The 17,426-nt window shown below is 43.3% G+C and overlaps 2 protein-coding genes across 2 annotated transcripts; both read left to right on the forward strand.

The window, feature by feature from the left end:
• Positions 1 to 6,351: 6,351 nt before the first annotated feature.
• MIURF (mitochondrial elongation factor 1 upstream open reading frame) lies at positions 6,352 to 6,564 on the forward strand (the record flags this gene model as incomplete). The annotated part of the gene is made up of 1 exon (XM_083701746.1): positions 6,352 to 6,564. One exon carries the CDS (start codon positions 6,352 to 6,354, stop codon positions 6,562 to 6,564), a length of 213 nt encoding a protein of 70 aa, XP_083557872.1.
• Positions 6,565 to 6,699: 135 nt separating this feature from the next.
• On the forward strand, positions 6,700 to 14,988 carry MIEF1 (mitochondrial elongation factor 1). The gene is made up of 5 exons (XM_083701742.1): positions 6,700 to 6,739; positions 7,451 to 7,599; positions 8,258 to 8,438; positions 9,145 to 9,407; positions 10,997 to 14,988. The coding sequence occupies exons 2-5, from the start codon at positions 7,456 to 7,458 to the stop codon at positions 11,798 to 11,800; spliced, it is 1,392 nt and encodes a 463-aa protein (XP_083557868.1). The 5' UTR covers positions 6,700 to 6,739; positions 7,451 to 7,455; the 3' UTR covers positions 11,801 to 14,988.
• Positions 14,989 to 17,426: the final 2,438 nt, after the last annotated feature.

A 17,426-nucleotide genomic window follows, 5' to 3' on the forward strand; every position in this document is an offset into this window, starting at 1 on the left:
GCAATTGCCTAAAACTTGCTTTAATAATATTTTAAACTGGGTTTCTTGTTTTCAACATGATCACAAAACAGGTGTGTGTAAGAGAATAATTTGAGTTGCTGTTTTGTCCCACTCAAATCACTCCTCCCCACCTTTCACTACTTTTCTTTTGTTTTGTTCTGAGGATGTACTATTTTTGTATTTGTGCATACACACTTTTTCTTATACGAAAGAAAAAGTTCCCAGGAAGAACAAAGTTCCCATATAAGAACAAACATTTCCAGTACACTGAGGAAGTCATTACTTTGTCTCTCATTTCGACAGAAACAACCTGCACAGAATTCCTTTACAAATCATGTTGCACAGAGCTCAGGTTTTCAGATAAAAAACAAAAACAGGTTGCTCATGGCTACCAGTTTTCAGCAGTGTGCAGTTGGAAGCAAGTATTCAACACACTCTTGGCTTTGCATTTGCCTCCTTAGGCAACCCTGAGAATACATCCTAGAACACACTATAGAATCCTCTATAGAATATAACAGGTTTCATGCAAGTGAATCCACAAGGAAAGGATTCCCTGGACGTAGGACACTTGAAGGCCACTAACCTTCACTAAGCCCCTGAAAAATGCTTCTGCATAGTCGGTGCCATTTTTCTAGAAAAAGAGATGCTGGAACTCACCATGAACGCCTCCCTTGTTCTCTTAGAATGGCAATGATGCCCACCTGAGAGGTGTCGGAACAGAGTTCTGGCTGAAAATAAGCCCTGGAAATCATAATGATTGTGTGGTTCCTCAGTCTTATATGCATTCATTGGAATTAAGGACCTCAGTGAAAATTACTTCCAAGCATCCAATTATGAGGAATATGTACGTTCTCATGAATACTGGATATTTCTGTTGGAAGGATGCCTTCTGCAGTGTCCACGTACTCCTTATGTACAACTACGCATTCCCGTTTCCCCCACAAAGATATTATACTCAAAATTGTTGTGCAAGACTATACCAGATTTTTCATAGGCCTGCTCTCTAGAAAGAAAGTAATCTAGCTCTCTAGTTTAGACAGAGACACCCTGGAAAGTGATGGTGTGGGCCCTTCTCTGTTAACAAAAAACAAATCAGGAGCAGGGTAGGATACACATTCTTCTTAAAAGAGAGTGATCCATAAATCCCATGGACTCAGCAGCTTAACCCTGGTGAGAATATCCAAGTTTAAAGTTCATTATACAGAACTGTTTGCATGTGCATAAAGCTATGGGCAGAAAGTGAACCATATCACCACTTTCCAAATTTGAAGCAATGCTGACACCAGTGCAGGTTGTAATTCCTGCTTCATAGGAAAACATACACTGAAAAAGAGCAGGAGGATTTACTACCATCCCCCTTTTTGTTCTTTTTAATCACCCTGAGCCATAAATGTCTCAGCAACCTCTTCTTCCATCTGGGCACATGGACTCGGACAGGTCCACGAAGTCCAGCAACCAAGTCCACAATGCTTTGCTCTTCTCACAGAAGTGGAAGGAGTTTATTTGTAGCACTTATTGTGCTGCTGACCTTCCCACAATTTCCAATCAGAAATGCTATTCTCAAGAATAGTGTGTCAGCAACGAGCTTTCAAGAAAACAACCAGAAGGCGGCACCATTGAGCTGAGCTGAGCATGAGGGGTGGGAGGAGAAGGACAGTCAGCTCTTGCGCATAACGGGAGCCTTCCATGCTATTCTTTCCTATATCTGTGGTCTCGAGTCCTTCTCTAGAATATCAAGTTCATTTACAAAGCAACAGTGCTTCTTGAGCACCACTTGCAGACTGTGGTTGCTGTTGGCAGAACCCTCTGTATGTGGGGCAAAACTGACAGAAATGCATAGGGATTAATGTAACAACGGAATTAAAGTAGTAGGCTGGATTAGGGTCTCTGTTTTGCTGCTGCTTTGAAATTGGACCCTCTATCAAAAACAAACACACAAAATAAATAAACAAGGATTACCTTCTCCCTTCCCCAGGCAGTGCTTCATATTGCACCCCACCCCCCACTCTGCAATGCTGGTGCACATTGAAATGCCTCACAGCAAGCACCAATTCAATAGCAGAGATGCACTTCTGGGGGGAAAAGCTTCTCCCATTTGCATTTCTACCTGTTAGTTATGTATTAAGGCAGGGGTGGACACTCCTTTTTTTAAGGTGAGTAGTAATTTGATAGGGACTGCAGGCAGTGGGTCAAGTCATAGTTGATGCCCTGCTATTCTTTTGTTGCTTTGTTATTGGCTGTTTTGTGGATTTTATTTATTTATTTAAATGTCAATTGTACTTGTTTAATTGTGGCAATTTTATAACCCACCCAGGGACTATTTGGTGAAGGGTGGGCTATAAGTATAGACAATAATAAATATGTTTTTGGGGGTCTATGGACCACAATAAAGCTGTCTGTGTGTGTGTGAATAAATAAACATAAAAACCTGCTTCAATTTTCATCCTAACTACTTCATATTAGAATTCCCAAACCTATGCAGTTCTACTTAGATGTAACCCACACTGAGTTTGATGGGGTTACACACAGATAAGAATATACAGAGGATTTGTTTTTAGTTTGAAGGATCAATACAGCTACTGTTTGGGAATGAAAGTAGAAGTAATTACTTTTTTACTTCAGTGTGTTTTATAGCACATACGCACAGCAGAGGCCTACCAATTTGTTCTTGGGCAGCTGGGGAGAAAATGAACAGCACAATTCTAACCATGCCTACTGAGATGTAAGGCCTAGGACTGAAAACTTATTCTTCCCAAGCCATACAACTAGAAAAGGTTTTAAACATCAGTTCATTTTTTATCAAATATACGGTAATACTATGATGGGGGCATGCATGACATAACACAAATTTAGAGAGAATAGTCATGGTGAAGCTTTCCACATAATTGTATTTTCCACACAGGGAAACACTTTAACCTGTTGAATTTCTCCCTGCCATACAGCTGTTAAATACACAAGAACCCTTCCTTCCCAAATGTCAACCCTAAACCAAAGCCTCAGTTACCATCCTGTGCCCACTTACCTGGGAGTAACCCCCTGGGTATAAAAGATACTTCTGGGAGTAACCCCCATTAATCACAAAGATACTTCTGGGTAGAAATACCATTGTTAACTATGCAGTGAATTCTTAATGAGTGTCTGGTCTTTAGTTCCTGCAAAACAGAAGATGTGTCTAAGCCCCTTTGCAAAGTTTTCACATTTGCCTTTTGGGAAGAAGAGGGATTCTTTAACATTCATCCATGCTTATTGTATACTATGATTTGCAGAAAGAAACTTCTAGGGACTATGCAATGTCAGGTGAACCCAGCCCAAGAAAGCTGCATCCTGGTTGCTGGGAAAAGGAAGTAAAATTCCAGGGAGATTCCAGGGAGTAGGAAATAAGCAGAATCAGTAAACAGGAGGGTAAACCAGCAGCTCTTTAGGACCTCAGAAATGTCTATCCAAACCAACTCACTTATAAATCATAGCTCTAACTTCATTCATTGGTTGAAAACACTGACAAGCAGGAGCAGCCAAGAGGCTACAACTGCATTGCCCAAGTCAACAAAGCAATGTAAACCAAAAGGCCAGCTGCTTTTATCCTCAATCGGGCACATAGCCAAAGACATGATGGGGAGATCTGGAAAGGGAAGGCTTGGAAGAGTAAATGCATCCTCCATAGTCTTCTGAAACAGGAGCAAAGGATGCCACTATAAAGGGTAGCAGAGCTATTTATTTATTGCATTCAAAGCCCAGCTTGTTCTCCAAGGAGCTCAAGGCAACATAATGTACATGGTTCTCCTCATCCTCTACTAATCTCCACAATAGGTAAGGTAAAAGGTAACGGACCCCTGGACGGTTAAGTCCAGTCAAAGGCGACTATAGGGTTGTGACGCTCATCTCAATAATCCTGTGAGGTAAGTTTAAACTGAGAGGAAGTGGCTGGCCCAAGGTTACCCACTGAGCTACATAGCAAAATGGGCATTTGAACCCTGGTTTCCCAGGTCCTAGTCTGACACTAACCACTATACCACACAGTAACGTCCCCGGATTTACAAATCAGTCCCCTGACAAAATCCATCCATTACGACTAAAGTTGAAAAGTATTCCCGGATTCATTGGAAAAAATCTGGTAACCTTAGCACACAGGCCACCAGTTCTGGGCAGGAGGACCAGTTCCAACAGCTCTACTCTTATGTATGAGCAAGACTGCAACCCATTTTCCTAGGAGGAAATCTCACTGAATTCCTTGGGAATTATTCCTGCTGGGTGGACACGGCTAGTACTGCAGCCTCTTTTTAGTCATGCGTAAGAACTGACCTAAGAATGCCTAAGAAGGGACGCGGGTGGCGCTGTGGGTTAAACCACAGAGCCTAGGACTTTCCGATCGGAAGGCCGGCGGTTTGAATCCCCGCGACGAGGTGAGCTCCCGTTGTTCAGTCCCTGCTCCTGTCAACCTAGCAGTTTGAAAGCACGTCAAAGTGCAAGTAGATAAATAGGTACTGCTCCGGCGGGAAGGTAAACGCCGTTTCCGTGCGCTGCTCTGGTTCGACAGATGCGGCTTAGTCATGCTGGCCACATGATCTGGAAGCTGTACGCTGGCTCCCTTGGTCAATAAAGCGAGATGAGCGCTGCAATCCCAGAGTCGTCCACGACTGGACTTAATGGTCAGGGGTCCCTTTACTTTTAAGAATTGACCAACTGAAAAAAAATGAGACTTCCAAGTTACTACTACCTGAAGCGTGGATTTCAATAGGTCTACTCTAAGCATAAATCTGCACCCCAGCCTTGCCATAGAGAACTCCTTATTTATAAGCAATGCAACTTACACACGTCTAATGCCTAAATTTAACTCCGTTGCTTAGCTCTTTGTTTCGTACATCACCTTAAAAAAACAGAGCCTTTAATAAAAGCATCCAAGACGCAGAGGCTCTATATGCAAACAGCCCAGCAGGGGCGCAGCCGCCTTCAATGAGCAAAATACTGTGTAATATTTTTAGAGTGCAGGGTATTATTATTTCCGAGCGCAGGAAGGGGGTCGGTCGGTTTTGTTTTCAGCCCTGTTCTGCTTCATTTAAATCCTCTTCCATCGATGCCCCTCCGCCCCAGGGCCGAATTGGAAGCCGGGGCCTTTTGTGGATTTTTTTCTTCTTGGAGGTCGTGCCCCGGAAGAGAAGCCGCCATCTTGCCGAGTGACCCCGGGAGCTGTGCCGGGAGCGGGAAGAGGTGGGCTCCGAGCAGCCCCTGAAACGCGACGGTCTCCTCTCCTCCGTGAAGGTACCGAGAGCAAGTGCCTGCCCTTAGCCCCAGTCCCCCGCTTCCCTCCGGGGAGACGCCCGGAGCCTTAGGGCCGCCCCAACCTCGGTGGGACTGGCGGGGCTCTTCCTTCGGACCCCCGGCTCGGAGGGGAGGGGAGAAAGACTTCCTTGATCCCTTGAGTTCCAGTTTCCTCTGAGGGCCTTTCATTTTCCTCATCGTGCACTCAATATATATATTAATAATTAGATGTATATAATTCGTATTGTGGTAGGCTGGAGGGAGAGGGGAAATCTGCCAGTCGCCGTCACCGCCATCTCCGAAATCCACCGGATTCCGATGCTGCTTACTGTCTTCTTTTTAACAACCTTTATTGTACAGCAATTAACACCAATTTACATATAACTTATAAGAATTAACTTAGTACATACAGTATATACCACACACAGTACACACACTACAACATACACACACCATAAACACTAACTTCCGATTCTTCTCATTGTGCTATTTTACCTTTTGTTAGTCTGTACACATTTGGTTATTGTTTTGCTTTCCCATTTATTATCAAGAACATTTTGCGATATACTTTCTCTGTATTTCAAGATTCATTCTAAGTCTGCCAGGAGATTGACATTGTCACAATAATTTCTAATAAATCTGACTTCACAATAATTTCATTTAAAATACATATATGATGTTTCCCCATAACCCAACTTTCCGATTAAGTCGCCGGGCCTAGAAAGAGGCAACGCTGCCACAGGCTTCTTGATTGCATCTCCCTTTGAGATTTTATACCTAGTTTTGTGGGATGTGAATGTAGGTTGTATTTTTTAAAAAGGCTTTTCCTCACCTTTTGGAACTTTTTTTGGCATTTCTTTTAATATGTCTAGTGGAGTCTTCTCTGTCTTTTGCTTAGAAAATAAATAAAGGATAACTTTGAAGGAGGTTGTAATGGATAGAGCTTTAAATAGATGTATTTCTCTTATTTGTTGATATTATTACCTCTTGGATAAAACACAATTGACGACTTGGCTAAATATTATAATTTGCAAAAATACTGGATTGTTTCATTTTCTGTGTCCCTTCAGTTTGCCCGCCCTCCACTCATCCTTCATGGCAGCGTGGACCCGTGAAGCAGTGCTGACCCTGTATCGCGCTCTGCTGCGTCAGGGACGTGGCCTGCGCTATACTGACCGTGATTTCTACTTTGACACAATCCGGCGTGAATTCCGCAAGAATCAACATCTTGAGCAGCTCAAAGATAAGGAGAGACAGCTGGAGAAGGGCCAGGCTTTCTTGCACTCCAAACTCGGGGGGTTGGTTTAGAGACTTCCCTTCCTGCCCCCCATCTGTTTTCTCACCACTTTCCTTTTCATCAACCCTTTTGACTGTCTGGGCTAGATGGTCAATACTGGCTGTGTGGTACAGACTTGAAAAAGGAATCCCAAAAGTGTCCTGCCTGGGAGTATTCCCTATTCTTCACAGATGCAGTAAACTTCAGGTAGGTTGTTTTCCTGGCAGAATGTGCTCTCTTATTCAGAATCTTTATAAATGATTGTAGATCTGTCCTAAAGCACTACTTTGAATGACTAAATGTAACATGACTAGGCTATATGGGAGCCAGAGTAGTTCCAGGAAGCTTGCAGATCACACTGCAAGGAGTGACCTATACAGTTGGTGGTAAGAACAAGAGAAATGCATAACTGCAGAGGTTGGGGAAACTCCCATCTAGCTTTTGATGGTTTTTCATAGTGGAAAGATCTATTTCTGTACAATAATGTAAGCTCTTATTACAACTATTTTTATGATCTGGAAATCAGTTTATGAAAACTTGAGATCATTTCATTTTTAAAGAGCATACCATTTTTCATATATTCTCATTTTCCTTAGGAACTTAGTTTTATTTAGCAGTAAAAGATAGAGACTTGGGTTTGGTTGTTGAGCTGCGTTCAATTCCTTATTCAGCCATGAAGTTCACTGAAAGGACCTGGGGAAATCTCAGCCTAAGCTGTGTCAGAGTTGTGTGTACAAATGACTTAAGAATTGTGAAGCATGTTATCCCGTTATAAGTTTGGTAGAATGGATAATTAGGTTATTTGTAACCACCAGTGGGACGGAGTGAGATTCTAGCTTTAATCAGGAAGCACAGAATGACAAATGGGCAAAATGAAATATGTTAACAGTTGTGTTTGGTTTTTCTCTTCCCATAAAGGAGCAATGGCAGGCGCTGGAGAGCGCAAAGGAAAGAAGGATGACAATGGCATTGGCACAGCCATTGATTTTGTATTGTCCAATGCGCGACTTGTCCTGGGTGTGGGAGGTGCTGCCATGCTGGGGATTGCCACCTTGGCTGTTAAAAGGGTAAGAGTGAACATTGTGAGTGAAAGGGTGCCTAGACTTTGGGGTATGATAAAGATGCAATGGGGGTTTTCTGTCCTGTGGGTCCAAATACAGACCAAAGTGAAGGATTGACTGGTGCTCCGAAGGACCCAGTTGTAGGGATTCCAAAGAAAGATGCACAAAACACCAGAGTAATCAGTTCTAATGTTTTATTATAAGGATATATATTATATAAGAGACATACAAGGCAACATAGAATTCCTTGCCACTACACCTCAGGATGGACGCTGAAGCTATAAGCACCACCATGCTTCGTCTTTGAGGGGCTAATAGCTTGTGTGTTACTTATACAGAAAACAAGCTATATAAACTGGCAGAAATAATCCAATTAATCACACTGTCTTAGGGGGCTGTTCCCCACTCACACCCATCTCTCAGATAAGTGGGTAGCTGACAGGTAGAAGCTTCCCTTTTCCCAGCTAGCCAAGCCAGCAGCCAAGGCTTCAAAGCAAGCAGATAAGCTCATTTTACAGCTCACATTGATTAGTCCCATGTTTGCCTGACTACCAAGATGGAGTTTACAGACCTTCCAGGACGGTTTCACCATTGGGTTCTACACAGGGAGGCTTTTGAATGGCTCATACACTTAATTTCTTGTCTCCCCACTTTATTGCTTCAGATGTATGACCGGGCGATCAGTGCTCCAGCCAGCCCCACTCGCATGAGTCAGTCAGGAAAGAGAAGCTGGGAAGAGCCAAGTTGGCTTGGATCATCATCTCGGTTATTGAACCAAGATATGAAGACTAATATTAGCCGCTCTCTGCAGACTCTTCCCACTGATTCTTCAGATTTTGATATAGGTGAGGGACATCCTGTAACTCTTCTGCAACTTCTTACATAAGTTGGTTGCCAAACAGGTAAACCTTTCACCTTTACATGTTCTGGTGTCTAAAAACAGTTAAGAAAGGATCTTAGTTTTGGAAGAGAGCCTACAGATCAATAAGTCCAGCACATTCTTCTGAGGAAGAATACTGCTGACCCAATGTATTCCTGACAAGTACTGTTCTAGTGCCTTACGTGAAAATCTCCAGGGAACAAGCGCATCTTTTTCAAATCAGTCAGTTTATTTTACACTGTACTTTCAACAAAGATATTTGTGCTCAAAGCAGTTTACAGAAAACAGACTGTCCAAATTATTACAATTATCACATATATAAGAGAAATTATATCACTACATCATAACACTAACAGTGTGCAGGAAGAGGACATGGGTACTTTTCAGTTTGTCCTCATAAGGAAGATTAAAGCTAGGAGGTTGTACTGTTTTTGTCAGGAAAATGACATGAATTAAAGGGTGTTGTTGCTATCTGTATCAAGATGCACATTGCCATTACTTTTAAAGAAAGGTTAAAAGTGTGGTCAATGATTTTTTTGTCTCACATAGTTTAATCCCCAGTGTTTTCAAATTCAATAGAGGTGCAATTCAGTACAGGCAATTTGTACCTAATGAATCCTGTGTGGTGCAATATTGAGGCCTGCTGTTCTCTCTCCAACCTATCCTGGCAGATTTGATCAAACCCACAAAGCAGAAATCATCCATCAAGAAAAGCCAGGTGGAGCTGAAGAAGTCCCGCCTCCGAATGTCCTTGCAAGAGAAGCTGTTCGCGTATTACCGGAGGAAGGTGGCCATCCCTACAGAAGAGCAGGCGAAAGCCAAGCAGGCTGCTGTAGATATATGTGCAGAACTGCGTGGTTTCCTCCGTGCCAAGCTGCCAGACATGCCTCTCCGTGAAATGTACCTGAGTGGTAGCCTCTATGATGATTTGCAGGTAATTTGGATGGGTGAGAAGGTTTACATATTCTTCAATAGGTGTGATAGAGAAAGAGAACATGCAAACTTTATTGTTGCCAGTGTTTGTCTCAGCATCATGTTCTTGTGCCTAGAATTGTCTGTGGTCATGTTTCTTGGCTTTTTTTGTGATTTGATCTTGCATAGGAAATAATTTGTTCTCCCCAATACTGTACAGTGGTACCTCTGGTTACGTACTTAATTCGTTCCAGAGGTCCATTCTTAACCTGAAACTGTTCTTAACCTGAAGACCACTTTAGCTAATGGAGCCTCCTGCTGCCGCCGCTGCGCAATTTCTGTTCTCATCCTGAAGCAAAGTTCTTAACCCGAGGTAATATTTCTGGGTTAGCGGAATCTGTAACCTGAAGCGTATGTAACCCGAAGCGTATGTAACCCGAGGTACCACTGTAAAGTACTTTCCCTCCTTTTTGCAATTTTAATGTCCTCTCTTTCCGACTGAGCAAGATACAAATCTTTCTCTATCTTTTCTTGCCCACATCTGTTCCTGACTGTGCATGGTCCTTCTACATTATTTAGTCTCTTCTTTTCAATACATAATGGGCATGGGAGCCATTCCTTCATGCTACCCTGATGAACATATAGCCTTTAAGTGAGCAATTCTGAATGGACGTACTTGATTCAACATTACATCAAGACTTCTATGTGTAGTATTTTGTATTAGATAAAACTTAAATTTACACCTAATGGTGATGGTGATTTCCTTGGAGAAACGTATCATGTTTCATCAAACTCAGTCTTTAAATAGTTGTCTTTTGGCTTTTGACAATAAAAACATAGAAGCAGCAATGTCCCAGGTTCAGTCCCTGCCACTCCAGGTATGTCTGAGAAAGACTCCTGTGTGAAAAACCCTGGATATTTGTTGCCAGTTGATGAATAAACAATTGTGAGCTAGATAGAACAATGGTCTGATTCAGTGAATGGCTCCCTGTTTTCTGTTATATGTCCTTGGCTCTTTTATTGTATTCACCATAAATGTGAACAGTTACGTTTTATTTTGAGGAAGCAATTTCATTTCTTCGTTTCTTACATTCTTAGCATTCTTCTCGGGCTTTAGTTAATGTAAATGCACTCCACTTGAGGGGCTTAGGATAGGTTGCAACACATTTAAATCTATATATGACTAAATACTCAAAACATCTCAAGAAAAAAATTGCACAACCTCTACAGAATTAAAAACATCAGGTAAGCTTCACCTACATGCAGACTTACTCCTATTCACTAAAACTCAGGCAACTCCCCCGTCTGTCTCTCTGGTCTGTATCCAGGGAATGCCTATCTGCAAATAATCACTGTGAGCATGTGAATGGCATCTCAATAAGGTAGTAGTTTCTTTGAAGCATAAACTCTGCTTTTATTTCCTTCTTACTGTTTAATTTATGAGGAACTATTTCTAATGCTGCCTCTGATACATCAGCATGTTCTAGCACGGCACCGAGCATCATAGAAATCCTAGCTCAACGTTTCTTTGCATTCCAGCCTTCCCCTTAGCCAAATAGTGTGGCCTTTTAAGGGCCTTAGAAAACCTCTTCTTTTTCTCCCCCCTGGCAGGTTGTGACTGCTGATCACATCCAGCTCATGGTTCCTCTGGTGTTGGAACAGAACCTGTGGTCTTGCATTCCAGGTGAAGACACCATTATGAACATCCCTGGCTTCTGCCTGGTACGTCGGGAAAACCCAGAATACTTCCCTCGTGGTAGCAGTTACTGGGACCGCTGTGTGGTGGGGGGCTACCTTTCACCCAGGGCAGTGTCCAGCACCTTTGAGAAAGTTGTGGCAGGCTCCATCAACTGGCCAGCTATTGGGACCCTCCTAGACTATGTGATCCGTCCAGCAGCACCCTTGGAATCTCTGACATTGGAGGTCCAGTATGAAAGAGATCGGCGCCTTTTCATAGACTTCTTGCCATCTGTGACACTAGGTGACACTGTCTTGGTAGCCAAACCACACCGACTGGCCCAGTATGATAATCTGTGGCGGCTCAGTCTTCGGCCGGCAGAGACAGCTCGCCTGCGGGCCTTAGACCAGGCTGATTCTGGCTGCCGTTCCTTGTGCCTCAAGATCCTCAAGGCCATATGCAAGCTGAACCCGGCGTTGAGTCACCTTTCTGCCAGCCAGCTTACCAACGTCATACTTCACCTGGAGGAGACTGACTGGTCACAAGACATGCTCGCTGACCGTTTTCTGCAGGCCTTGAAAGAGCTCATTGGCTATTTGGAAGCAGGGGTTCTTCCCAGCGCTTTGAACCCCAAGGTGAACTTGTTTTCAGAGCTTACTCCTGAAGAGGTGGATGAGTTGGGTTACACTCTGTACTGTTCCCTTTCGGAACCAGAGGTCCTCCTGCAAACAGAATAGCTGCCTTATACGTGAGAACAGTGTTGGAGCTTCTAGCCCACGACAGGTTCTCTCTGACACATCCTGAGTGAGATATGCATAACCTGCCCCATTCTTTTCACAAGTTCGTCCTGTTTTTCTTTCCGTTTTTATCATACCGTGAGAGCGGGAAAGTCCATTAGATTTCTTGGTGCTATTAGTCCAGTTCCATTACCCGCATAGTCATTGTCTCATGGGGCAAGAAATTATGTGGATTGGCTGCTCGGTTTATTAGAAAGTCCTTGCTGTGGTCCCAACTGCCTGTCCCAACCCTGTGCAACCCGCCACCCCGGTAATATGCTATGACTTGTTGCACTGAAAACTCTCACTCCCACCTAGGAAAGTGTGGGATTGGGCCAGTAACCTACTGCCAATTTTTGGAAACATCTAAATATGGTGATTCTGTGCCCTCTTCCCCCAAGGGATTCAGTCCCCTATTGTTGGTTTGTGTGTGGGAGTTTGTTTTTGTTCCTCTCACACCCCAAAATGCATGGCAGTCTGGATGAAAAGTTTCAGTAGAAATATTTATAGTGGAGAATGTATTTGTGTGAGCTCTGTGCATTGATTGTATTTATATTTGCCGTTGGGGTGGGGTGTCCAGAGAGAGTTTGCACATTTGCATAGGTTCTCACCAATGTATCCGCATTTTTGGGAATCTGGGGATAAACTCCCCAGCCAATCTGATGCCCTTCAGTGTACACAAATTTGGTTCTTTTATTGCATGCATGTTTGCAAAACTGGCGCTAGACCCTTAAGGTGTCCAGAGGAATGTAAGGAGAGCAGTTTCCTGTATGTGGCTATCAAGAACACTTCCCACTACAAGTGGTATCTGCCCAAGAAAATGCAAACTGCTAGGGAAAACACATTCTTTAGCTTTTATTGTGACATAGAACAAGTAGCTCCGGAAGTAAGGCACCATATTTTCAAATATTTCCGTTTTGAACATTCAAATTCTTGCTGAAAGCACTGCGGCTGGAGTGTGCTATGAGGAGTAGTTGATGTTCAGACCTTCATCACCCAATTGCTAGAATTAATGGTCACTACCTTGTACCTGCCAAACTTTAGGTCCATAAAATGACTAGTCACTAGAAACAAGAGACGAAGGTTTTACAGGAAGGCAAAAGAAAGCTTGAATAAAAAGTAATTTTGTGCTTTTAATACGCTTTTAAAGAGGGTGGCACATTTCACGCTTAATCACCTTGCCCTTACTGCTTTTAAGGAGTCATCAGCTTTAATTTACGCAATGCTGCTCTGCATCTCTGGCTGCTCCTTGAGATAGTGGCACAGCTCAGGGAGTGGCCGCTCACTCTAGCTATGTCTCCTGTTCTGCAGACATGAAATGGGCATTGACTGTGAATGTCTTATCTCTCAGGAATGTTTGGTTCTGTTACTGCTAACATCACCAAAAAAGAAAGAAAAGTAACAGGGTGTACCCTAAGTGGCGAGATTCTTGTGTGTCGAGTCTGCGTGACAAGCATTGCTATGGTTGTGTGTAATTTTGCAGGCATGGCTCCCCTGTTTTCACATCTGAAATGCTCACCTTTGCTGCTGAAAAGGCACCATAAATAATGAGATAATTTGTAGGTACAGTATAAGGAACAAGTGCCCTTTCCTGTTCTTTTTTTTTTTTTAAGGTGGTGCTTATGTTAATAAGTTAAGCCTTTGGTGTGGTTCCAGAGTGGAGTCTTTAATCTATATACCAATTTAACCTGGGTACCCCCCCCCAACAGTCTGTCTTTTCAATTTTGTCTGCTAGATGGTATTTGTTGCACAGCAGAGAAACAGTGTTGCGGTTATTTAAGCCTCACCAGATTTACAGCCAAAGACTTGTGTGGGTGTCTGGTAATACATAGCCTGGAAAAACACCAGGTTTTTCACTCATCTCTCAGCCGTCCTTCCAGTATGAGTCTTCCTGCCACACATGCTGACATGGATGCATGCGGATTTTAGGGGGATGGAGACCTTGCTATTTGAACATGAATAGATATTTTAAGAGTTGTACGAAACCCCACATTGACCTCTTCTGTGTTCATCCAGTTTCCTCTTTGCCACCATTCTGTTGCTTGTTTCAAAGCAGCATGGTAGCAGGGAGATCCTGCAAGGAGAGTAGGAGGGATCTAGTTTCTCCTGCTTTTCTGCTTCTCAAATGCATATCATGACATGCTCAGTTAAGAAAATGAATGCTTTATTACTGACTAGGAACATAATTAATAGAAGCCTTGACCAAGACAAGTTGCCATGAAGCTAAATGCGTATTGAATGTAGGCTTAGGCCAGCAAGACACAATTGTAGTATTCACTTTAATTGCTTTAGCTGTTCCTTTCTCAAAGTAATGAATTCTTTCTTTGAGGCACCTAAAAGAGGACGAGGGATTTGAGCCTATTTCTTAGTATGGTAGGTGCACATAATTCCACGAGTAGGAAATAAGAGACCATGCTTTTGACTGTCAACACAAAGTTTAAAGTGGTGATGGTTGGGAGAAGCATGTCTGGGCTATTCCTTATTTCTGTGGCAGGGGATCCGGGACAGGCTATGCGGGACAGCTATAACAATATTGCACCAATTCTGCTATGTGACTAGATGATTCATTCTGAAGAACGTTTACACCGCCACCAGTATTCAGTAAAAATGCATGTGTATTGGTATATATAGGAGGGTTTGGTCTTAAGCACTTGTGGACTCCTTATGTGAAATGTCAGAACAAATTGTAGATGCCAGTAGTGTCTAGCTGCTCCCCCATATCATGGGGAATGGGGAGGCCTTGGTATAAAATGAATGATTGCCATAGGCCCAGAAGTTGAAGTCTGTTGCTGCATTCTTGAACCCTGCGAAAGCATCGACATACTATCTTGATGTTTAGGTCACACCAGCTAATGTGATTTGCCTCTAAACTGCAGGGTGGGGACCATCTATCTCAACTTGAAGTCTTTCATTGTTGTCAAACTCCACTACTGATCTTCCAAACCTGTTAAAATTCTTAATGCGACAACTTAATTATGTAAATTGTAGACTTCTTCTAGTGTCTGTGTGTCCGAGATATTGAAGAGAAAGGAATTAGATACTTCAGCCTCTCTCAAGCCCTAATGCTGTGTAAGGGAGTTGGAAGAACAAGGTCTAGTGCATGGTCTGTGACTGTGTGGAAATTATGAAATAAAACAACTTTTCCACAATTGTGTGGCTGTTTTTGAATGTCTCTACAACATAAGATGCATAGCCTTTTTCACATTCTGTATGCTGGGGGACAGGAAAATTCCTCGTGTGCTAGTTAGATTGATAAAATCTTGAAACTATCAGCTTGTAATGCCCACAGGGAGAAATGTACTTAAGCCATACAATAATCCATCTACAACTGCATACAGCTTTCAAATAACACTTGCTAGTTTGTGAGCAAAACTTGGCAAGGAGTGAGCAAAAAATTATAGACTTTTCTGCAGAACATGCTGCCTCATGTGCTTTAAAAAGTTTAAATAAGATTGTGCTATAGCTTTACATCAACATTTCACCATATGCCTTGTGGAAGTCACTTGGAAATTCCACAAAAGATAGCTGTCATATTACCTTGGTGCAGAGGTTGCAAGAATTGGCTTCTCACACAACTCAGTGTTCAATTTTGTTTTTTAAAGGTGCAATTCCTCAGCAAATTAGAAGTCAAGGTGTGTGTTTGTAAGGAGGAGTTGAGCAGAGAACTTGAGGTCTTGGCTTTTATGCCTAGCATGGATGCTTGTCCTCCTGTCCTTAAGATCCCTGCTTTTTATTTATAAAATTTCTATCCCACCCTTCCTCTCAAAGGAGCCTAGGGTGGTAACTCCTGCTTCTATCTTCTGTGCCCTCTTCCTGTTTTGGCTTTACCCACCAAATATAAGGTTACCAGATATAAGGTTACCCACCAAATATAAGGTTACCAGATTTTTTTCAAAGAATTCAGGGACCTTTTTTTTTTTTTTTTTGAAAAGAGAAAAGTTATTTTTTAAAAAAAGTTAAGAACTATCATCTTCTCTTCTGTGACCTCCTCTGTCGCGTGGCCTTCCTCTGGGCCCCGGCCTGCTCTCTTGGAGCACTAGCCGCCATGGAGTAGGCTCGGGTCGGGTCTGGGCTCTGCCATGGGTCCTTGCCCTCCTGGTGCTCTCCTACCTCTCCTCAGCGGTGGCGGCAGTGGTGCAGCAAGGTCATGGCTCCCCTCTTTTTTCTCCTTTCTCTTCTCCCTGCATTGGCTCCGGTGTTTTCATGGCCATGGAGCGCCACTGGGCAGTCGGCCAGGTGGCCAGGTACTCTTGTTCCCAGCTTGGCTTGGATTGCAGGGGTGGGGTCAGTGGTTCCCCCAGTTGATGAGCCGGGCATCCCCGGTTCCCCCTCGGCAGTGGCGCCCGCCATTTTGCCTTGCCGGAAGTCCCCATATGAAGTGCCGTTGAACCAATCACGCAACATTCATTCCCTAATAAATCTACACTTAAAATATAAATCCAGGGACATTAAATGAAATCCAGCGACATTCTGGGGACAGATTTGTAAATCCAGGGACTGTCCCCGGGAAACAGGGATGTCTGATAATCATGCACATTACTAACTCTGAATATAGAATCGGTGATTTCTTGACATGTAATTTGGAGTTCTTTGGCTATGGAATTCATCCATTAGAATGCTTGTACACTGCTGCCATTAGAATGCTTGTACACTGCTGCTATACATCGTGACCTGAATTTATGATAGTGAGTTCTGTTACTCTGCCACTGACTGCATTGTACATCATGGAGTTAAACTCCCTGAAAACCTCAGGTTTCGTTTTTAAGTGTATCATCCTATACTTTTTGGAAGCAAAACTCATTTAGTTCAATGGGATTTGCTTGCAGGTAAGTGTGCACTGATTTGCAACCTTAAGCAAGTTTGCAGCTCTTATGATTGGGGCGAATGTGAGCATATGGAGAAACAGTTTGTTGGAGGCTTGTAAGCAATTTAGTAGTCTTTCCTGTCACTGTGGAAAGCAGAGAGAGGAATGTTGCTGCCTTACCAGGCAGTCACCATTCCTATATAATGCCTTACTTCCCCGTAAGGCAACACAAGTTGGGAACCTGCTACAACTATTGCTCCTAAGGTTATTTGATTGGGAAAAAGCAGAAGAGCCAAGGCATCTTAGGACTCTAGCCTTCGTAATCACATCCCCAATGTTGCGTGGTATGTTAGGGACCTAAACAGCAGGCATATACAGTATGTAGGCGCTGAAAACTTCAAAATAAGCTGCATTATTCAATTACAATCTGAAATGCTCCTCTTCAAATAAGCCCATACTCATCCACCCCAAAGGGGACGTGGGTGGCATTGTGGTCTAAACCACTGAGCCTAAAAGGTAAAGGTAAAGGTACCCCTGCCCGTACGGGCCAGTCTTGACAGACTCTGGGGTTGTGCGCCCATCTCACTCAAGAGGCCGGGGGCCAGCGCTGTCCGGAGACACTTCCGGGTCACGTGGCCAGTGTGACATCGCTGCTCTGGCGAGCCAGAGCCGCACACGGAAACGCCGTTTACCTTCCCGCTGGTAAGTGGTCCCTATTTATCTACTTGCACCCGGAGGTGCTTTCGAACTGCTAGGTTGGCAGGCGCTGGGACCGAGCAGCGG

This window comes from Podarcis gaigeae (assembly GCF_964106915.1).
Source record: "Podarcis gaigeae genome assembly, chromosome: 10".
Classification (NCBI taxonomy): Eukaryota; Metazoa; Chordata; class Lepidosauria; order Squamata; family Lacertidae; genus Podarcis; species Podarcis gaigeae.